At 46.6% G+C, this 22,761-nt stretch overlaps 1 protein-coding gene across 1 annotated transcript in view; it reads left to right on the top strand.

Moving 5' to 3' along the window:
- The window catches only part of EFNB1 (ephrin B1), an 85,953-nt gene extending 63,469 nt beyond the window's left edge, over positions 1-22,484 (top strand). The window contains exons 3-5 of the mRNA XM_014065890.2: positions 61-153; positions 8,901-9,032; positions 17,698-22,484. Of these exons, the coding sequence (XP_013921365.1) occupies positions 61-153; positions 8,901-9,032; positions 17,698-18,086 (614 nt within the window). The 3' untranslated portion in view covers positions 18,087-22,484. The remainder of the gene's footprint in view (positions 1-60; positions 154-8,900; positions 9,033-17,697) is intronic.
- Positions 22,485-22,761: the final 277 nt, after the last annotated feature.

Genomic DNA, 22,761 nt, shown 5'->3' with positions numbered 1-22,761 from the left:
GCACTGTCGCCCTTCCTTGCTTTCCATAGCCCTGATGCCTTTTTTCCTCTCTCCTTGCAGCCACGTCCAATGGGTCCCTTGAGGGCTTGGAGAACCGAGAAGGCGGGGTGTGCCAAACACACTCCATGAAGATCATCATGAAAGTGGGACAAGGTGAGTTCTCCTTCCAGGGCCAGTGTGGGTTCTCTGATCTGGATTTGAGCTTGGTGCCATGGTAGGAGATGACCTTTGGGGGCCTTGAGTGACCTGGGTCTTTCCCAGAATGACCAGGGACGTGGAGAAGCTCAGCTGAAGCCCTCTGTGAAACTCCTTTGCATTCCAGACATTTTTGGCCTAGAGACCCATCCGTAGCTGTCCTTCCAAATGAGTTTGTTTCTGCCGAGTGGTTGCAGCCCTTGTCCCAAAATAAAGGAGCACCTGATTGATAAGAGGGATTGTCTGCCCCTCTCTCTGCATGGGGTAAAATTAAGTATTCCCCGCTCCCTCTCAGGGGTTTAAATTGCCTTGATTCAGGAAGCTAAATAAAAACTCAGAAAGCAGCAATTGTAAAATACAAAGGATGGAAAAGACATAAAGGGGTAGGAGGGGGGGATTTTGAAAATGCCTTCAGTGCTATCATTTCAAGCAAGGGAGATCGGGCTCCAGCTAGGAAGCTTTTGCACGAGCAGAAGAAAGTTGCGGCATAGAGCCCCTCTAGGAGAAAGCTGGTGTTCGGAAACTGGTTCCAACATTGGAGCCTCCAAAGTAGCTTTGATTTCCACTTTCAAGATTTATATAGTCAGCTAATGGCAAAAAAATAAAAAATAAAAAAAATTAACTGTGCAGTAGAGGAAACTTAACAAAATACCCTGCATCATTGGATGATTAGGAGAGAAGGAAGGAGGGGGAAAGGCATTAAACCCATTTAAAGCCTCAGAATAAAGATCTTCCTTGCACCTGCTTCATTCCGCTTGAAAGTTGATGCCTCCGAAAGAGGCCTTTTCCGTGCTGGTGCTAATGTCCAGGAAGCCCTTTTCCTTCTCCTACAGAAATGATGTGGGCAGAAAATGGCAGCCTTGCAAAAAGAGGAACCAGAAGGCAGAATTCCAGGATGAGATTTCAACAAGAAACTCAGTACAGTCAAAGCAGCATAAGAATGTAAATTTGCTTAATGAGATTTGCCAAGAATGACTCCAGTTGCCCTGGCCGTAGACATTTTGGACAAATAATATGAAATACAACCATCTTATCTTCTCATTGGAGATCTGCAATGATAACATATTTCAATATATAGCTATTGTGGTAGATCCAGCTAAGTAAAAGTACTGAAAAATGGACTCTAGGACAATTTGCCACGGTCAATTCGCCACAGCCAACTTACCATGGTCAGTGAGCTGGTCGTGGTGATTTGACTGCAGTGAGTTGACCCTGGCAAAATGGCTATGGTGGGTTGGCTGCGGCAAGTTGCCCCATTCCATGAAAACCCACATGTTTTGTTGAGGTTTTTGAAAAAGTCATTTCTTTGTGGACTTTTAAATGTTGGTTAAAAAGTTGAGGTTATTTTGGTCCCCTGGGATAGATTGGACGGTTTTATTCATAAAGGTTAATGCAGCCACTTCTGGGCTACGAAGGAGACCTTGTTGTTAGTTGCGAAGTTGTGTCCAACCCATCGCAACCCCATGGGCAATGTTCCTCCAGGCCTTCCTATCCTCTACCATCCTCTGGAGTCCATTTAAGGTCACGCTGACTGCTTCGGTGACTCCATCCAGCCACCTCCTTCTCTGTCGTCCCCTTCTTCTTTTACCCTCAATCTTTCCCAGCATTAGGCTCTTCTCCAATGAAACCTTCTTTCTCATTAGGTGGCCAAAGTATTTGAGTTTCATCTTCAGGATCTGGCCTTCTAAAGAGCAGTCAGAGTTGATCTCCTCTAGGACTGACCTTGCAGTCCAAGGAACTCACAGGAGTCTTCTCCAGCACCATCGTTCAAAGGCCTCCATATTTTGGTGCTCAGCCTTCCTTATAGTCCAACTTTCACAGCCATGCATTGCAACTGGGAAAACCATCGCCTTGACTATACGCACTTTTGTTGGCAGGGTGATGTCTGTGCTTTTTAGTCTAGATTTGCCATAGCTTTCCTCCTCAGGAACAAACGTCTTTTAATTTCTTGACTCCCGTCCCCATCTGCAGTGATCTTGGAGCCCAGGAAGATAAGATCTGTCACTACCTCCATTTCTTCCTCATCTATTTGCAGGAATTGAGAAGGATGGATGCCATGATCTTAGTTTTCTTAATGTTGAGTTTCAAGCCAACTTTTGCACTCTCCTACTTCAACCACATCAAGAGGCTCTTTAGTTCCTCTTCACTTTCTGCCCTTAGAGTGGGATCGTCTGCATATCTGAGGTGGTTGATTGTTCTCCTGGCAATTTTAATCCCAACTTTTGATTCATCTAGCACCGCCTTCCCATGATGGCGACCTAGGAAATGCTTAATGGTACGGATGCCATGACGCCAAATGCTATTTCCTGGGTTGGGAAGTTTAGAGGGTAAATGGGAGCATAGGAGCCTTTAACTGCTCACACAAGGGAGTCCACAGGATTTCTGGGAAAGGCAAAATGCTGTGGAAGTGAAATGGAGGGGAAGAAGAGGTTAGGACATGCTGGAAAATGAGCCAAGTAGACAAGCAGGGGATCTGCCCAGCATTATCTCAACAGTCCTTTTGAAAATAAGAGGGTAGCAGGTGAGGCTCACACTTGATTTCTTCCAGGGTTGAATAACATAATATAATTATATACATGCTCTCCTTAACCCACAGTTGAGACCAACCTTGAACTGATATATGACCAATCTCTCTGTCCAGGTGTATCTGGCAGACATACCTGGGATGAGGGGCTCGGTGGGCTTGCTAGCTGATTGACAGGTTTCTTTGTTTTCAGCTTAATCTCTCCTGGCCCTAAGCCAGATGAAAGGATAGAAAGTTTTTTTCCTGGTCCAAAGCAAAGCCCCTCAGTCTTTGGACGGCTGGGGTCTTGGGGCATGTTTGCTCGTCACATGCAGTGCCAGCCTTTTTGATCACGGGGGATCCTTGTATCTTTTTGACAGAATGCTGTTGGCTGTTGAGAGGCCAAGTATTCCATGAATCCGAAGGCCAGTATTTGTCACTTGGCAAATAAACCACAATACATGTTGATTGAGGACATGCGCATAGGAGCCGTGACGTGATGGCGCAGGGTAGAATGCAGGATGGCAGGCTAACTCACTGCTCACTGCCAGCAGTTTGATCCTGACCAGCTCAAGGTTGACTCAGCCTTCCATCCTTCTGACGTGGATAAAATGAGGACCCAGGTTGTTAAGAGGAATAGGCTGATTCTGTAAACCGCTTAGAGAGGGCTGTAAAAAGAACTATGAAGCAGTATATTAAGTGCTGTTGCTGTTGCTATCTCTGCTCTTTGGATTTCCATCCGAGAGACCCAAAGATGCAAAGAGGAACGCCTGTGCCTGGGGATGTTGAAGAAATACCAACCTCTGTGCAATTTTAATTGGTTCATGTTCTTGATACTGGAAAGGAAGAGTCAAGTCTGTGCAGCTGTAATTCTGGTGGTAAAATCCGATCAAAACGCAGAATCTTTAATAGGTCTAAGTTGAAGGCGGGTGGGAGAGATTTGTAAAAGCCAGAGGCTCTGAGAATAGGGAGCAGTTGGACCACTGCTATGAAAAACTCCTGCCTTTCTCAACTGGGGAATAGAGGCGAGAGGCAAATTCTGATTTTGTATGGGCTCTGTTTCATTTGCCTGCTTTTAAGCAGAAAAATAATTTATGTGGGATTTTCGAAATGGTTGGATCTTGAAGTCTTTGTTTTGAGCGTGTGGTGTCTATGTGTTTTGATATTAAACTTGCTTAATTCGCCCTCTATCATTGCTTGAAATCAGTTTGGGACAGTGGTGAAATTCATTTTTTTTTTTACTACTGGTTCTGTGGGTGTGGCTTGGTGGGCATGGCTTGGTGGCCGTGGCAGGGGAAGGATACTGCAAAATCCCCATTCCTATCCCACTTTGGAGCCAGCCAGAAGTGGTATTTGCTGGTTCTCTGAACTACTCAAAATTTCTGCTACCGGTTCTGCAGAACTTGCCACCTGTTTGCTCCCGCGTAAGAGTCAGGGGGGCTCGCCCCAGAACCAGGCGGATTTCCAGATTAACCTTTAACTCAGGCATTTAACTCAGGGATTTTGCTGTATTCTTCCCCTGGAGTGGTATGGGAATGGAGATTTTGCAGTATCCGTCCCCTGCCACCCCCACCGAAGACATGCCCACAGAACCGGTAGTATAAAAATTTGAATTTCATCACTGGGCTACAGGGGAGTCTATATGGGAGAACCCACAGAAGATCACGCAGAATAAGAAAGCTAAGATCAAGTGAGCCCTCCAGATCCACAAAGGCAGGAGGGCACTAGCCAATCAACCAGACATGTAGTAGACAAGGCCCAGAAGACGGTGGATGTGATGGACAGAGCAGTGCCAAGTGACAGCGGCATCAGGGAGAAAAGGAGTAGGAGAAACTGGAGAAATGGCACAGCCTGAAGGAGGAATGGAAAGAACTGTGAAACAGTATATTAGTCTAAGTGCTAGTGCTATTCTGGTCCCATGGCCACTGGGACTCTGCAACACTTGAAAGTCCAAGGATCAGGCATAGGTGCCATCCATTCAGCCCTCTTATAACTTCACATGGTCATTAAGCGAGGACTGCTTCTAACCATTTTTTAAAACAATCTCCAGGTATACATTGGAGGCTAGAAGACCTTCAAGGTCCCTTCTAGCCTAGCCCCGTGATTCTGTGATCTGGTAGCTGGCTAGGAACTTTTGCCACCTGTTTGCTCCTGCATAAGAGTCGGGGGGGGGGGCTCCCCCCAGAACAGGCAGATTTCCAAATTAACCTTTAACTCAGGCAGATGACAGAAAAGCCAGGCCAGCCATCCTCCCACTTGCCTTCCTTGCTTCCGTTTCTCCCATTATTTATACCATGATTTCCTGAAAATAAGACGGGGTCTTATTTGCTTTTGACCCCTGAAATAAGCACTTGGCCTTATTTTCAGGGAGGTCTTATTATTTTTGAGGTGCAGGAGGTGGCGAGCGTGGTCACCTCATGTCTGCTGCTGGGTTTCAATATTTTTGGGGAGGGCTTATTTTAGCGCATGCTCTCAAAAGCCCCATTGGGCTTGTTATCCCGGGGGGGGGGGGGGTGTCTTATTTTCAGGCAAACAGGGTAGCTGTACTTCTCAGTCTCCTGGTTGCTTGTCTTATAAATTTGACAGGATTTCAGAGACGTTTAAAGCTTTTATCATTCAGTGTGAGACGATATACGAGACCAAGTAAGTTTCCCAAGAGGTTATTCTTCAATGGAATTTATACAGCGGGACAAATTTTTCAGGTCGAAATGCCAAATGCACAATTTCAATTATAGATAATAGTGACCTCCTTCTGGATTATTAGGCCAGTGCTTGTGCTTAAGCCACAATCTGTTTTTTAATGGCCCTGCCAGCAGGGGAAAATGCTCATCCTTACAATTGTTGATTGTGCTAAGATTAAAAACAGAGTGCGGGTGTAGTTAGCTAAATTTAAATTTTAGTTCTAGAGAGGCAGGCTGGAATTAATTGGCTTTAATTGACCTATTTAAAGGAGGTTTATTTGAGGAATGGCAAGATTAGCTAGTTTGACGGGCAGAGTAGACATTCCGGAGGAACTCTCCCAGCCCTACAACATGAAGACAGACCGAAGGCCGGAAGAGCTGGACGTGGATGGGAAAGAGGAAATACTCTTCCCTCCAGACTCTCCCTTCCATTCCCTGTGTTTGGTTGGTTTGGTTTGGTTTGGAATTTGGAGCAAGTCAATTCGAAGGAATCCTCCTAGAAGCACACTTGGTCTGTTTATATCAGGGATCCTCAAACTTGGCAACTTTAAGACTTCTGAACTTCAACTCCCAGAATTCTCCAGCCAACTGGAGAATTCTGGGAGTTGAAGTCCACAAGTCTTAAAGTTGCCAAGTATGGGGACCCCTGGTTTAAAACAAAGAGCAAACAATGCAGAAATTTTTGTAGTGAGGTCATGAGGAATCTATTACATAGGACATGGATCTACCCTTTGAAAGACTGGCTGAACCATTCCGGTCGTTCTGCCTTCCAGTTAGCCGTAAGATAAGATGTTGGGCCTTCCAGCATGTTGGTATTCACATTATTGAATACAAGACGGAAATGATACCAGATGTAAAGAGGCGAGTTCAAGGAAAGAGGGGCCTTAGCAGAAGCTTGTTAATTTGTATACTCCTCTTGTATTCCAAGTTGCAACCTTCTACTTGCGGGAGTTATGATGAGTAGGTGGGCCTGTGCATACAAAACTCTGGTCAGTCAAGGAGGTCACTTGATGCTCTTCATACAAATAAACTAATTCCAATTCCAATTTAATAGGGGAACAGGGTTGCCTTTAGCTGCATGCCCCATTCCTTGTTAAGTAGGGGCGCATGAGTTGGGTGTGACACGCTTTGGGAATGAGTGCAGGCACAGCCCAGCTATATTGCAGTCAATTTCTATGCAAGCTTGGCTCTCTAGGAAACATGCATCCCATCAGCTGTACATGCAGTCAGTGAAAACTGAATCAATTTATATGCATTAGAAAATATAGGTGGATAATAAACTATAAGTTTCAGTACCAAAACTTGGCAATTTGGAAAACTTTAATCTTTGCCAACAGTCTGTAAAGCGACGACTCCCATTGTGGAGCTACGGAATCGTGACTCGATTTCCAGAGAATACTTGAGAACGTAACTGTGTGACTCCAGGAAAAGAGAGATGCCTTCTAGGAATTCTCTCTTCCTGACCAGTCCCTAATGACTTGCAGGAAGAGGACAAAATACCTTCATTCTAATAGAATAGAATAGAATAGAATTCTTTATTGGCCAAGTGGGATAGGACACACAAGGAATTTGTCTTTGGTGCAGATGCTCTCAGTGGACATAAAAAGACAAGATACATTCGTCAAGTATCAAAGGTACAACACTTAATGATAGTCATGGGGTACAAATAAGCAATCAGGAAACAATATCAATATCCATATAAATCGTAAGGATACAAGCAGCAGTTACAGTCCTGCAGTCATAAGTGGGAGTTGATGGATGATAGGAACGATGAGAAGACTAATAGTAATAGAAATGCAGCCAAAAACCTGTCCTTGTGTCTAGTTGTCTTGGTGTGCAGTGCTCTATAGCATCGTTTGGAGGGTAGGAGTTGAAACAATTTATGTCCAGGATGTGAGGGGTCTGAAAATATTTTCACGGCCCCCTTTTTGACTCTTGCAGTGTACCGGTCCTCAATGGAAGGCAAGTTGGCAGGAACTGTTTTTTTTTTGCAGTTCTGATTCTCCTCTGAAGTCTGTGTCTGTCTTGGTGGGTTGCAGAGTCAAACCAGACAGTTATGGAGGTGCAAATGACAGACTCAATAATTCCTCTGTAGAACTGAATCAGCAGTTCCTTGGGCAGTTTGAGCTTCCCGAGTTGGCGCAGAAACAACACATTAAAGCGAATTCTTTGGACAGTGCAGGCCAATAGAAAGAGGGTTTTTCTTAAAAATCTATGTCTTCCCATTGCACTGAAGGGACCAGTCATAATCGTGAGCTGAGTCTCCCCTGAATGAATGGGAGTAAACAGCCATCACGAAAGCTTAATTCTAGCTTGGGGTGCAGCAGTCTGGCAGTTCCTGATAGGAAAGGGGGCAAAACAGCTGACTGGTGGCCATGTTCTCCATGATCTCAGGAGCTCCCCATAATCTAGCAATAGCAGTTAGACTTATATACCGCTTCATAGGGCTTTCAGACCTCTCTAAGCGGTTTACAGAGTCAGCATATTGCCCCCAACAAGAATCCGGGTCCACATTTTGCCCACCTCGATAGGATGGAAGACTGAGTCAACCCTGAGCTGGTGAGATTTGAACAGCAGAACTGCAGAACTGCAGTACTGCAGTCAGCTGAAGTAGCCTGCAGTGCTGCGTTTAACCACTGCGCCACCTCAGCACAATCTGCCAATATCTCCACCCTTCCCTTTTTTCTGACTTCAGAAGAACCACTGAAATGGAACAGCGTGTGACCTACAGCGTTGAATTACCCCCCCCCCCTCCCCAATTTGATAGCAGAATTGGAAATATATGTGAGCAGCTTCATAGCGGAACAAAAAGCAGACTTTCAACTTTTTCCTGGTCCTCATTTTAGACTGAAGCTATTTCTTTTGTCTAAATGCAGGGTTGAGCCACTGAACAGAGTGCTGTGATTGGCCCTATGAGACAGAGGCCGTGTTGAGTAGGGAAAGGTGATCTGGGAGGGAGGGAAAAAAGAAAGGAAGGAAGGAAAGGAAAAGGAAGGAAGGGAAGAAGGAGAGAAGGGAAAAGGAAGGAAGGAAATAAGAAGAAAGGGAAGAAGGAAAGGAAGGACAGAAAGGAAGAGAAGAAGAAGAGAAGAGGAAAAAAGAAAGGGAAGATGGAAAGGAAGAAAGGAAAGGAAAAGGAAGGAAGGGAAGAAGAAGGAAAGGAAAAGGAAGGGAAAAAGAAGGAAGGGAAGAAGGGAAAGGAGATGGATGAGGAAGGGAGGGAAAGAGGGAGGAATCTTAAGTGGACAGCTTGTATGGCACTTTGTAGCAGTTGAGGGGGGAGGACTCTGAACTGAAGGGGTTATTAATGGCATTTCCATTGTTTGACCGTCTGACATATTTCCTACAAATGTTCTCTTGCATCAGCTCCCTGCTCCTGGCCAAAAGCCGACACTTTTCTTGGCTGCCACCGAATTTATCATGGTCTAATTACAATCCGGTGCCCCACCTGAGCCGCCGGGCCCCCTTCCCCTGAGACGGGCCTCAGTTTTTCACCCCAACTTTTCCCTCCCTGTTCTTAGATCCCAATGCGGTGATGCCAGAGCAGCTGACCACAAGCCGGCCTAGCAAGGATTCAGGCAGTGCGGGGAACATCGCCACACAAAGCCCCCATCACAGATTCCCCTCCGTGGTGGAGGTCCCAGGGAAGCCAGGTAAGACCACCCCACCGCCTGGCACTGGAGAAGCATCTGCATGCAAGGATGACTTATGACGTGGCTATGCATTTTTTAACCTATTGGGGTTGTTTCTAGTGAATGGGAACATTGGGGGTTCCGCTTGGCCTCCGGCTGCTGGGAGTTTGGATCAGTTCGCTTGCGTTCGCTTATTAAAGTTAACATAAAATTAAAACCACACCTCCCACCCTGATGGCATCACAACTCACCCTAAAACTGAGCTGGGGTTGCTCAGCCTGAGCTCCTTTTGGGCTCATTCTCTGCAAGCTCCTTAGTCTGAGATGGGCTCAAGAGGAGCTCAGGCTGAGCAATCCCAGGGCTTTAGGGTGATGTCATCAGGGTGGGAGATGTGGTTTTAATTTTATGTTAACTTTAATAACTTACTGTTGGTATTTTGTGATTGCTGTGGCTGCCAAGAACCAAACACTCTGAGGAAGAGTAGAACATCTGGGTTTGCTTAGCCTGTAGAAGAGATGACTGAAAGGAGATACGACAGCAGTCTTCAAATACCCAAAGGGCATTCTCAGTTTTCCTAGGGACTAGGACCAAAATCAAAGGGTGAACACTGCCCCATGGGAGGTTCAGGCGGTATCTCAGGTGGAGCTTCCCGGTACTGTGTGAGCCATCAACCAGTGAAACAGGTTGCCAGTGGAAGTGGTCAGTTCTCCAATTGTGGAAATCTACAAAAGGAGGCTGAATGGTCCTCTGTCAGATGTTTGGAGCAAGGGTCCTTGGTGCCTGGTTGTTTTCTTACAGACGTCTCATTACCCAAACTTGGTAACATCATCAGTATTGGTAGGGAATGGGGTTCTGAGGAATGTTATCTAACCAAGGTTGTAGTAGATAACTTCAATTGCCACTTCCTACTCTCTGTTCTGTAATTTTTGTGATTTTTAATTAGGAATGTGTACGTGTTTTTTTTTTTAAAAAAAGGAATATTCAAAGGAAAAAATGTTTTAATAATACTTTTTATGCTTTTGTACATGCACTCAAGTGTCTAAACACCCTACAAAAGCAGCTTCTAGTTGATGAGCCTGGGCAATAGTAGGTTGGTTTCCAAGGTTTGTGAGAATGAGTTTTCCTAGGGCTGATTTCAGCTTTGGTAGCATCTGGAAGGGGATCCATAATAACAACTTTAAGGAAGGCACAGCAACTGATAGTTTCCCAAATTCCAGACAGCTCCCATGTGAACTGGATGATGCAACGGCATTCTGATGGAAAGACATCAGTGTGAGAAAGTGTGTAGGTGTGTAAAGGAGTGGTGTTTTTTGTATGAGGATTTAAAAATTTGTGGGGAGTGAGCGAAGAGGGTGACGGGGGAAAAATCCTTTCACAGAATAAATGAAAGGGATGAAATGATTTGGAAAGAAACACAAGTGAGGAACTGTTGCATGGAGGATTTCAGAGAATTGCAGAGGAATTAGAGGATTCATCAAATAGGGAATATGAAATAAATTCTGGAAAGGTGCCTAAGGGGAAAAAAAAGTAATACATTTCATGTAAGCATGGAAAGGGACAAGGCTGTGAATAAAGTGGGTCAAAAACGTTTATGGGGCAGCTGTTTGAATTGTTTAATCTTGTTAGGGTGGCCTCTGCCCCCCCACCCCACCTTTGGAAAAATGTTCCCCCTTACACCCTTGATGGCCAACCTATGGTATGCAGAGCCATATCTGCTGGCAAGCCATCCGCCAGCATCGGCCAGCTGACTTTTGGCCTTCTGGAGCCTGGGGAAGGCAAAAATGGCCTCCCCCCCACGAGGAAATACCAACCTCAGCTTGGAGGCGGGTAGTGCAGGGGGGTGGAGGTAAGTGGGTGGGAGTTGTGCATGCATGCGCATGTGGGGGTGTGCTTTGTATTATGATTGCCAGCATGCGCGCACTATTGTGCGCGTGCCCTCGCATTTTTGGCACCCGACACGGAAAAGGTTAGCCATCCCTGCCCTAGGCAAAGTTAGCAAGAGCGACTATTCAGGGGCTTGGTGTTTTTAAGTGTAGAAAATAAGTTGGCAAAACTGATGGACCAGACTGAAAGCCACGACAGGAAAGGAGATGGTGACCCATTTGGGAAGTTCCTTGTCAAATGATGTCAGCCAGCAGAATGTGCAGGTTCGTCCCTGGGAGGGGCTGGGGGTGTCATCTTGGAAGAGGGAAACAACTGTTCGTGCCACAGAGTCCTGCGGTTGGCGTATTGCAGGGGTGTCCAAACCTGGGGACTTTAGGACTTGTGAACTTCAACTCCCAGAATTCCCCAGCCAGCCATATTGCATATTGAAGGTATGTATGAATCTGTGTCTAATGAATTGTTACGCTGACCGCAGACACATGTAGCTGGGAGATAGGAGTTGTTCCACCCCTTTCCCCAACTTTACTGCATGCTCTACGTTCGTCCATCTTTCCTGGCCTGAATGGCTCCAGATGGTCACAGGGAACAGAAGTTCTCTAACAAGGGCTGCAGGGGGTGAATTGTTCATTAGATTTCTCTTTCAAACACAACTGTCTTGAAGTTTGATATGTGATTGAATCACAGATGGTCAAACAGCTAGATGGCAGAATAGAATAGAAAATATGGAAGAATGGAAGGGAAGGGAATAGAATAGAATTCTATATTGGCCAAGTGTGATTGGACACACAAGGAATTTGTCTTTGGTGCATAAGCTCTCAGTGTACATAAAAAGACAAGATACATTTGTCAAGAATCATAAGGCACAACACTTAATGATAGTCATAGGGTACAAATAATCAGGAAACAATCAATGTCCATATAAATCGTAAGGATACAAGCAACAAAGTTACAGTCCTGCAGTCACAAGTGGGAGGAGATGGGTGATAGGAACGATGAGAAGACTAATAGTAATAGTAATTCAGCCTTAGTGAATGGTTTGACAGTGGTGAGGGAATTATTTGTTTACCATCACTCTGCTAAACTAAACACTATAGACAATATTTTGTCTCTAGGTGTGAAGCAATAAAGAATTCAGTTCGGAAGAATCGCCACGTGCCATTCTTGCTTTTAGGCTTGACAACAGTAAATTGTTCTAGATAACCAACCCAAATGTCCAAAGATTGTTACAGGAAATGACTGAATATTAACACAAGCCAACAGAAAAATAATAGCGAAATAACAATATGGACAAAGTTCGTTCCCCCCTGTTGCCTCGAAGAGCTCCATCTTGGTTACCTTTTTAAAAGATACCCAGGGAAATGGGTCATTGCGAAAGGCAGGTAATGAGGGAAGATGAAGGATTATCAGGTGTTCCAGGAGCACAAGAATAAACCCACCCTGAGCTTTTAGAAGAAGACCAGGAGATGCTGTGTTGCAGCCAGCAAGATGGCGGATCCCTAAAGGGAAGGCGGGGTGCAACCGAACCCTGCAAGGAGACAAGAGAAGCCTTGTGATGGCTGCTGACTCACAGCTGCGAGGAAACAAAATAAGTAGGCACTTACCACACCCTGGTGCACTAGGAGCAAAGATGACGGATGGGGACGTGCAGCTTCCAGCCCTTTCCCTGTCCAACAACAATTATCCCTACCTGCTCATACATGTGGGGGCAAATTATCCTGCAATAAAAAACCCACAACTGTCTTATTACGGAGGTGGAAGAACCTGGAAAGAAATTGGGAAATGGAATGTTTCTTACAGAATATATGGAAGAAACCAGAATTGAAGAACAATGCGTGACTATGAACCCTGGGCCGATAGGAGGGGGAGGGTTCTGCAACTCTAGCCTGAATTATTTGGACCATGGACTTGTTCTGACCTAGGCTTCACAAAACCACGAAGCAGACTCCTTGTCTTGACAAAAACCCTTTTTATTAAGCTAATGTGAATTCTTCTCATTCACACCCAGCAAAATCCCAGCAAACAGTCTTTCAAGGGTGAGTTTCTAACCACAGACCTTATCAGGCTTGGGGAGCTGCCAGGCCAATACCTTTGCAACATCGTAGAAGAAAATCATTGGCAACAGTCACAAACAAATCTTTTCACTAATGAAACGAACAAATTGTCTCCGGCAAACTCCACTCCCCTTTAGCTCCTCTTTATTCCCTATGGGAGGGGCCATTCACCGTCCACCTGTGCCTTTACTCCTAACTGTTCCCTTTTCCTGGCAGCTCTGCGCATGTGTACATTGGGAACAGGCTCCAGCTGTTTGTCTGCCTCACTGATGTTTGACTCCAAAGGCAGCTGATAACTGGCTCCCTCTCTGCCTCCGACACAGAGCCCTCATTGGAGCCTTCCCCGGGACTGGCCCAGGTTCCTCCCCAACCTCCTCACTGTCTTGAGTCTGCCACCAGCTCTACTGGCCGCTGGTGGGCCACAACAGGACTGCTGACATTGTAGTGGGTTACATTCACCTGGTCTGATGAAAGTCTGGTAGGTTTAAGGACAGGTAGTCCTCGACTTACAACCACAATCAAACAGAAAATGTATGTTGCTAAGCGAGACATTTCAATGAATTTTGCCCCATTTTACGACTTTTTTGCCAGAGTTGTTAAGTGAATTGTTGCAACTGTTAAGTGAGTAATCTTGTTGTTCAGTAAATCTGGCTTTCTAATTGACTTTGCTTATCTGAAGGTCGCAAAAGGGAATCTCATGACTGCAATCGTCATAAAAATGACTCAGTTGCCAAGCATCTGAATTTCGATCACGTGACCATGAGGGAGCTGCAGTGGTCATAACTGTAAAAAATGGTCATTAGTCGCTTTTTTCAGCGCCGTTGCAACTTTGAACTAAATGAACCTTTGTAAGTCAAGGACTACCTACGGAGCAAGTTTGAGAGAGCAAAACCACTTTCAAAAATGCAGCGGAAAAAACTGCAGGGATTTCTCCAGGCAGTGAGTTGAAACACACACACACACACACACACACACACACACACACACACACACACAGACACACACAGACACAGAGACAAACACACCCTGCACAAAAGAATATATAAACAGCTGGGAAACTATTAACGCCCTCAATGAAAACTCAGAAAGGACGTCAAGTTCACGGCTTTTGTTATGTGTTCAGTAGTGTTTAAAATGGTTTTGCATATCATCTCATGCTGAATGATAAAAGCTTTCAACTTCTCTGAAATCCTGTCAAATTTATAAGACAAGCATCCAGGAGACTGAGAAGTACAGCTACCCTCTTTCCCTGAAAATAAGACCTCCCGGATAATAAGCCCAATGGGGCTTTTGAGTGCATTCCCTTTTAAAGGGGAGGAAGGAGGAAGCCCCCAGTGTCTCTGCGGGAGGCAGTTCAGTCGCCCCCTCCTCTGAGGAGATCCCTGGCTGTTTGCCCCTTCCTGATAGATAGGAAGAAGAAAGAGGATGATCAAAGACTGTGAAGCTGGACGTTTCTAATGCCTTTGGGGTGGACGCTTAGCCCTCTTCCAAAAGGGAAGGTTTCACTTGACAGAAGGGCTGATTCCAATAGGACATTGGCCGATGCTTCCAGGTGGGTTCCTGGGTGGGATGGGGATGGGAAGTAGCCCAAATGCCCCTTACAGTTCCAGATAAATCTGAAAGAACAAAGGATTTTTTAAAAACCTACTAGAAGTTGACCTGTTATGGTTAGATTTCTTTTACCCATTAAAGTTTAATGCAAATCTATTTAAGGTGCACCAGTGCCAACCAGATACATATTAAACCTCGGTTTTGTGCACGCCGATGTTCATAAAGCTTTTTCTTGAATCGACATACTGCTTTTCCAGATCTTTACCAGCTGTGCTTGTTCTCCTGCTGGCTCTGGCGGCTCCTTTGCCCTCCATGAATCTCCTGCCTTCCCCTCTTGTTGGGAAGGCTTGGACAAACCTCTGGTGGATGCAGTTCTCCACAGGCAGTTTCCTCAGGCTTCTAGCAGAAAAAAACAGACGAAAGATGAGCAAAAGTAGATAGGTGCAGCCCTGGGAAGCCATGTATAGAAGTCATAGAACAACAGAGTAGGAAGGGACCTTGGAGGTCTTCTAGTCCAACCCCCTGCTTAAGCAGGAGACCCTACCCTATTCTGGACCAACGGCTGTCTAGTCTCTTCTTGAAAACCTCCAGTGAGGTTCCACTGATTAATTGTTCTGTTAACTAATCCTAATTCATTGATGAAAAGTAAGCGGCATTCTTCTGGAAGAATAGGAATAAGAATAGCACTTAGACTTACAGTAGTAGCCAAAAATGTGGAAACCTTTTGCAAAAAAATGTGTATTTTTGAAGTTTGAAGGCTAATAACACCACTTTTTTTGGAGTAGTACCATAAAATTATATATCAATGGAAAGATAATTTAATCATTTTTCCTATGGTGATAATTTTTGTATATCTCATTTTTTCTATGTTTCACTTTTCTTCTTTATAACTGCTATTCTAATAGCAAATCCTTCATAAAGGTTATTACACTACATTCTTGATTAAATTATCTTTCCATTGATATATAATTTTATGTTACTCCAAAAAAAAAAAAGTCGTATTAGCAATCAAACTTCAAAAATACACTTTCCCCAAAAGGTTTCCACAATTTTGGTCACTACTGTATATACCGCTTTATAGCCCTGTCTAAGTGGTTTACAAAATCAGCCTATTGCCCCCAACAATCCAGGTCCCCATTTTACCGATCTTAGAAGGACAGAAGGCTGAGTCAACCTTGAGCCAGTGAGGATCGAACTCTTGGCTGTGGGCAGAATTAGCCTGCAGTACTGCTTTCTCACCACTGTGCTGCCAGGGCTCCTTGGTGATTTCCTTTCATATCATTTTGTTATCCAAAATGGTACCTCCTAGATGGGCTACAGAATAATTTCCTAGCAACCTGGAGGTTGACCGACTTGTCTGGGGGATATTGGAAGTGATGCTGATGCTCATCTAGAACTCCACCATCTCTGGCCAAGAGTCTTGGAGTTAGGAGAAAAATAATCGTAAGGCTGTATTTTGATCTGCATTCTGGCAGCTCTGTGGTCGCAGAAGAGAGAAGTTGGGTACATTCCTGATTCTTCTCAAGCTCTCCTCTCTGCAGCTTGATTGGGTTGAGGTGGCCCTGCATAGCAGTGTCGCTCCTATTAGAACAATGTGTTCCATGCAGTGGGAATGGTATTCTGCTCCAGTCCATGAAGCAGGTGTGGTGGGACATTTCATCTGATCATCTGTGTTGTTTAACATACATTTGAAGCTGCCGTGGGAGATCCAGAGGGCATCTGCTCTCTCTCTCTCTCACCCTCTTTGTCTTTTGAGTGAGATGAGGTTGTGCAGGTTCGAACTTCTGCTTGGTTTATGGCAGGGGTCCCCAAACTTGGCAACATTAAGACTTGTGGACTTCAACTCCCAGAATTCTCCAGCCAGCATAATTTACTCTCTTGTAATCCCTTCCTCTGCAATCTTTCCACTTAGATCAGGGGTCTAAAAGATCTCTTATTACAAGAGAATAAATTATGCTGGCTGGAGAATTCTGGAGTTGAAGTCCACAGTCTTAAAGTTGCCAGCTTTGAAGATCTCTGGCTTATGCTCCTGGCATGTGTGGAGTCCAGTAAATTGAACGGAATCTTAGCAAGACCAAGGGTTGCTTTTCTTTTCTGGGATTAATGGTGGCCATTTTATAACAAACAGGGTGGTGGCAGTGGTTGTAACTCAATTTACATGCGACCCAGTAAATGTAGCCTCTTGTCTTTGATGTCCATAATCCAACTGTCTCCTTCAAAGCTAGTGGATCCTTCCCTTATTTGTTCCTTTCTGGATGGGAGTGCCTTGCTGGGGGTGGGGGACCCATGGACAGGTTATGTCCTGCATGGATTACTGTAATAGGCAGTACCTGCACTCTCCAGAAATGACTCCAAAGCTTTTGAGAAATCCAGTTTCCTTCCTATTTCAGCCAGGTGTGATTCCAGGACAGCCTTTCACTGGCTGCCGATTTACCTCCCAGCCCAGTTCATATTGTGGCGTTTTCTTTCAGATCCTCAACTGAGACAGTTGGGCCTTAAAATCCCAAGGAAGCCCTTTTTGCCAAGCCTCCTTGAGGGAGGAGCATTGGGTCATCCTTGCGGCAAGAGATCATTTTGCAGAGGGACCAGGGGTGAAATTTGGCAGGTTCTGGAGAACCAATAGCGAAAATTTTGAGTGGTTGGAGAACAGGCAGATGGCACCTCTGGCTGGCCCATAGTGGGGCAGGAATGGAGATTTTGCCGTATCCTTCTCCCTGGAGGGGGAAGGGAATGGAGATTTTGCAGTATCCTTCCCCTGGAGTGGAAGAAATTGAGATTTTGCAGTATCCTTCCCCTGGAATGTGGAGGGAAGGGCAATTTTACAGTATCCTTTCCCTGGAGTGGGAAGGGAAGGGAGATTTTACAGCATCCTTCCCCTGGAGTGGGGAGGGAATTGAGATTTTGCAGTATCCTTCCCCAGCCATGCCCATCAAGCCACGCACACAGAACCAGTAGTAAAAAAAAATTTGAATTTCCCCACTGGGTGGGACCCCTTTTCCACAGAGATGCTTCTTTTGATCTTGAAAAGATGGTGGTCTACTTGTTCTAACTTACTTTATTTCATAAAGTGCAGGTATTTGGAGTTGGGCACCAAGATTCCCATCTACATGAAGGGCCCCTTAAGATGTACAGAGGGGGGACCGTCTGCCTGGTCCCACCTTCGACCTTTCTTAATTTCTCTTTTCCTTCCACACCTGCAGACCCTGTTAACCAAGATGGCCAGGATACCCAAAGACCAACCGATGGATTCTTCAGCTCCAAGGTGGCCGTGTTTGCTGCGATTGGGGCTGGCTGCGTCATTTTCATCCTCATCCTCATCTTCCTCATTGTCCTGCTCATCAAGATCCGAAAACGGCATCGGAAGCACACGCAGCAGCGGGCGGCGGCCCTGTCGCTCAGCACCCTGGCCAGCCCCAAGAGCAGCGGCAACGCTGGCTCCGAGCCCAGCGACATCATCATCCCTTTGCGGACTACAGAGAACAACTACTGCCCTCATTATGAGAAAGTCAGCGGAGACTACGGGCATCCAGTCTACATAGTCCAGGAGATGCCCCCCCAAAGCCCAGCTAACATTTATTACAAGGTCTGAGGACAAACCTTGCCACCCCCACCGCAAAAGCCCTTCAGGTGCCAGGCGAGAGGAGGAGGAGGAGGAGGAGGGTCTGCTTGCCCCCTCAAGCACTCCCCTCCCTTGATTAGCATTTAGCCTTGTAAGTTTGGAGCTTTTCAGACCCAGGATTTGAGGGTGTGGGGTGTCCTCTTGCTGCCCCCTCCACTCCCAGCGCGCTTTGTGGCCCTCACTTGGGCTCTGTGCCTTTCTCGCTCTTGAACCTACCCGGGAAGCCCCACAATGGTCGCCGCTACGCTTTGGGGGTAGATTTTCCAGCTCCTCGTCATCATTTCATTTGGGGGGAGGGGTCATTGTTGGGAGGGAAGCCACACCAAGCCTGGCACTCCAAAGGAGCGGGGTCATGCCAGTCCCTGCGGGGCAGAGCTTTGGGCGTGCTGAGAAAGGAGTCTGCCTAACCCCATCTTTTATATATATATATATATTATAATTCTAAAGTATTTTTTGTAACTTTTTAAAAAATTGCGAAAGATTGGACTTGTGATCTGCCTCCTGCAGTTTCCCAGCACAAGCTCATCTGCAGTCCTTCCCCCCATCCCCCTTCCCGCGTCTCGGGCTTCATCCACTCATCCCACTGGACAGTCTTGTGCTCTGTGTCTGCTGCGAGAAATGTGGACCTTTCTTCATTTTGGTTCTTTTTGCTAATTTATGAAACAAAAAACACAAACCTGCAAAGTTTGCAATGGTCAGAGAACCTAGTTCTGGAAACCAACCAGAAGTGGGTGTCAAGGGGTGGGCTGCTGTTTGTGCCCACCAGAGCAGCTGCCCTCCCAGGCCGTGGCACAGATGCGCGAGGGGACTGTGATGCCCAGGGCAGGGGTCTCCCTGAATTCCCGATTCCGTGACCCAGAAGAGGGGAATGAAGGGAAAGCATCCATAGTCCCTTCCAGAAAGCCCATGAAAGGAAGCTCAGCTTTTGGCTATTGGGGGGTTCAGGAGGAGGAGGAGCAACAGACCCCCCCTCCCCCTTGCTTGGATCTGGTCTCTTTTGTGCCCAATTGCAGAATGTGGTAATCAAAAACCCCTTCCCCCACCCCAATTTCTTTTATCCAGCCACCCATCCCAGAGCTCTTCATTGGTTCGCTTCCTGCCAGTCATATTAATTCTAATAGTGATTCCTGTGGTCTGCAAGGGCCCTTCATGGGAAAGAAAGCCCCTCTGGGCTCAGCTCTCCCAGTGGGTTGCGGATGTCAGGGGGCAAGTGCCAGCCAAAGCCTCCAGGGAAGGGAAGAGTCCCCCCCATCTGCCCTGAAGAGGGAGTCTCCCCCTCCCTTGGGGGTCGGGATGAAGCAGGGGGGGGGCATTCCCCCTCACACCTGCTTGGCTGCAGCATCCCGGGCTCCACACCCTTCCACGTCCACCTTGCACCTGTCATGCCAGAAGCCTTACTTTGCACGGAGAGGACTCTGCGCCTCTTGCTCTGCGCTTGCGTGTCTCACCCTCCACGCCTCCTTTCCATGCACGCCTCCTTCATCGAACCCGGTTGCAGCTCACTGTCTGCCCCTACCCCCCACCCCAGGCTGACCGGCCCCACAGCAAGGCCCCACAGCCGGCCTTCTGCCTGGCAGCCGACTGCTAGAGTCTGCCTCGGCCACCCCAGAGAAGATTGCATGGCTAGCCCTGTGCGGCCCTCATTGGCCTGTCTACCTTCTGGAGACCGACTTTTGCAATAAACTGGTCCAGTCAGTCAGGGTGGGGTGGGGGTGGGGATAGAGGGGCTCTTCCGCCTGTCTGACCAGTTGTCCATCCTCAGAGACAGGCCCTTCGGTCCCTCCCCATCAGCATTTCTACGCAGGATATGAAGTGGGTGTGTCTGTCCATCCGTCTGTCCATCTGTGTAAGGGCTTAGGTTAATTGTGCACTTTGAGGCGTGTTCAGTAGAGATCAGCCAAGAATTCCAAGTTTCTCAGGGCTCCACAGATAATCGACAGGTAATTTTTAGTAGCGGTAGTAAGTAGTAGTAGTAGCAGCTTTTTTTTTTTCCAAATGTAAAGACTCTTCCCATGGCCCCTTATTACCTTACACCCAGTGGTAGGGGCCCTTAGATGGGAGAGGCATCCCGAAAGGAGGGGCTTTTAGCCATCTGCCAAATTGTGGAAGTGGCGTGTCAGAGGTCAAGGTTGGAAGTGCTGACCCTCATGGGCTCTGGAGCCCTCTGGGGAAGGGAACAGGGACACACACACCCCAGTTGAAAAGAAAGAGAGGGGGGTGGGGGAGGAGGAGAAGAGGGTTTGTATGATTCCAAGCATAAACATGTAAATTTTACACAGGGTGCGAGCAAAAATAGGGAGAGAGATAAGATGCCAACTGCAGTCCTTAATGCAGGCACTCAAGAAAACCAATTTACAGTCTGGACATCATAGGAATTCGGCACGGATTATTTTCCTTGGTGTGCAGAAATGGAAACCTGGGTGATGTCCCCCTTCCTGCTCCACGCAGAACAACAAAATAAGAAACACACGAGGAGTTCGATGCAGGCAATTCATTTTGTGTCGGGAATTTTGCCTGGCATGAAATCTTCTCCAGTGAGACTTCTCTTTTCACACACGCGCGCGCGCGCGCGCACACACACACACACACACACACACACACACACACAAACAATTTGTGGGGGCGAGGGGTGAGGCTGAAGCAAGTGGGATGGCAAGAACCTTCAGAAGCTCAAGTTGGGGTCGAGAGGGGGTCGACCTGCAACCCCCCCCCCATAAAATAAACCAGTAGTTGAGGTGTGGGCAGCCAAATAAACGTGTAAAATGGGTGTGTGGGGTGTCCATCTGCCTTTGGGGTCTTGGGTTTTTTTTTAGCACCTCTCTCTGCTGAATCCTGAAATGTCCTTTCGCTTCATCTTTCTCTCATCAGAAGGGTCTTTTTTTTAAATGAGGTTTTATTTTGTGTAAATAACCAGTCTTTTTGGAGGGTATAATGTAAAGAAGTTTTGTATAAATTTGGATTATTTTCTGGTTGCTTTTCTTAGAAAAAGAAAACAAAACAAATTAAAAATATGGGGGGAAAACCCAACCACAAGAACGGGTGTTAAAACATTTGTCGTACCATAAGTCTCTATGTGCAGTTCATCTATCGCAGAAGGACACACCTGGGGTGTGTAACCAGCATGCTCACCTCCTGAAAGGCCTCTCCGTGCCCCCTTTCTCCTAAAACCTCTGGGGGCCACCAGAGGGGCTCACTTGATACCCCACCCAAGCAAAGAACTGAGGCGGAAATGCCCTCAGTCCTGAAATGGGCTAGGATCCCTGCTCTTTCATACCCTAGAGCAAGGGTGTCCAAACTTGGGAATTTTAAGACTTGTGGACTTCAACTCCCAGAATTCCCCAGCCAGGTGGCTGGGGAATTCTGGGAGTTGAAGTCCACAAGTCTTAAAGTTCCCAAGTTTGAAGACCTCTGATCTAAGTGGAGAGATTGCAGAGGAAGGGATTGCAAGAGAGTAAATTATGCCGGCTGGGGAATTCTGGGAGTTAAAGTCTTAAAGTTCCCAAGTTTGAAGACCTCTGATCTAAGTAGAAAGATTGCAGAGGAAGTGATTACAAGAGAGTCAAATTATGCCAGCTGGAGAATTCTGGGAGTTGAAGTCCACAAGTCTTAAAGTTGCCAAGTTTGGACAACCCTGCCCTAGAGGACTCTGCTGGTGCTTGAGGGGCCAAATACACTCCCGTCCCCAGCTGAGGTCCCTGGAAGTCATCTTTCTGTAGGCCTTGGAGTTGCCTCGGAATGGTTCTTGGTACTAAGCCATCCATCCTGCAGGTGGGCCAATTGGGCTCATGTTTCCCAGGTGCCTGGTAAGTTTGAGGAGCTCTGGTTTATTCCGGGAAGGAGGGGCTGAGAGCAAGGAGTCTGTGGGGGCCATTGTATGTGGGGGGGGGGCACCCATGAGAAGGCATGTTTCATTTCCCCAAGAGTGCCCTGTGCCCCCTATCAGTCCGGAGGTATTTTCACATCTGGTCTGCAGTTTGCCAGTCTTTCTTACTCTGGTGGGGATGGGGTGTGGCCTCCGAGGATTTAGATTCTGCACCCCCTTTCCCCAGAAGGGTCCAGCTCAGAAAAGGGGCCATCTGGCAGCAGGTGGGCAATGGTGGGCCTTTCCTGGCGAGGATGTTCCCAGTCCTGCCTGGTGCTCCAGTGGTTGAGGTTGCCAGTGGACAACTCCGAATTTACCAGAACAACGGTGTGGAGCATATTTTTATTTTTTTATTACTATTGATTCTGTCACATTTTAGACATCCCTTTGCCCTGCTTTCACCCAGTTGCCACATCATTGTCTTCAGTAATAACGGGAAAATGAATTCCCTGGAGCCATGATGGAACGTGGTATATTGTTAAATAAAGTATTTTTTTCCTATGGAATTTAGTTGTCTTGCATTTTGGGGTTCTTTTGTGGACAAGGTACCTGGCCGCGAATGTTTTTCTTAGTACAGGGGTTCCCAAACTGGGCAACTTTAAGATTTGTGGACTTCAACTCCCAGAATTCCCCAGCCAGCTGGCTGGAGAATTCTGGGAATTAAAGTCCACAAGTCTTAAAGTTGCCAAGTTGGAAGACCTCTGATCTAAATGCCAAGATTGCAGAGGAAGGGATTACAAGAGAATAAATTATGCTGGCTGGAGAATTCTGGGAGTTAAAGTC

Source organism: Thamnophis sirtalis, unplaced genomic scaffold, assembly GCF_051295495.1.
Source record: "Thamnophis sirtalis isolate CommonGarterSnake01/CBP01778 unplaced genomic scaffold, rThaSir2_p1.2 scaffold_13, whole genome shotgun sequence".
NCBI classification, from domain to species: Eukaryota; Metazoa; Chordata; class Lepidosauria; order Squamata; family Natricidae; genus Thamnophis; species Thamnophis sirtalis.
This window is presented reverse-complemented; position numbering and strand designations above follow the sequence as displayed.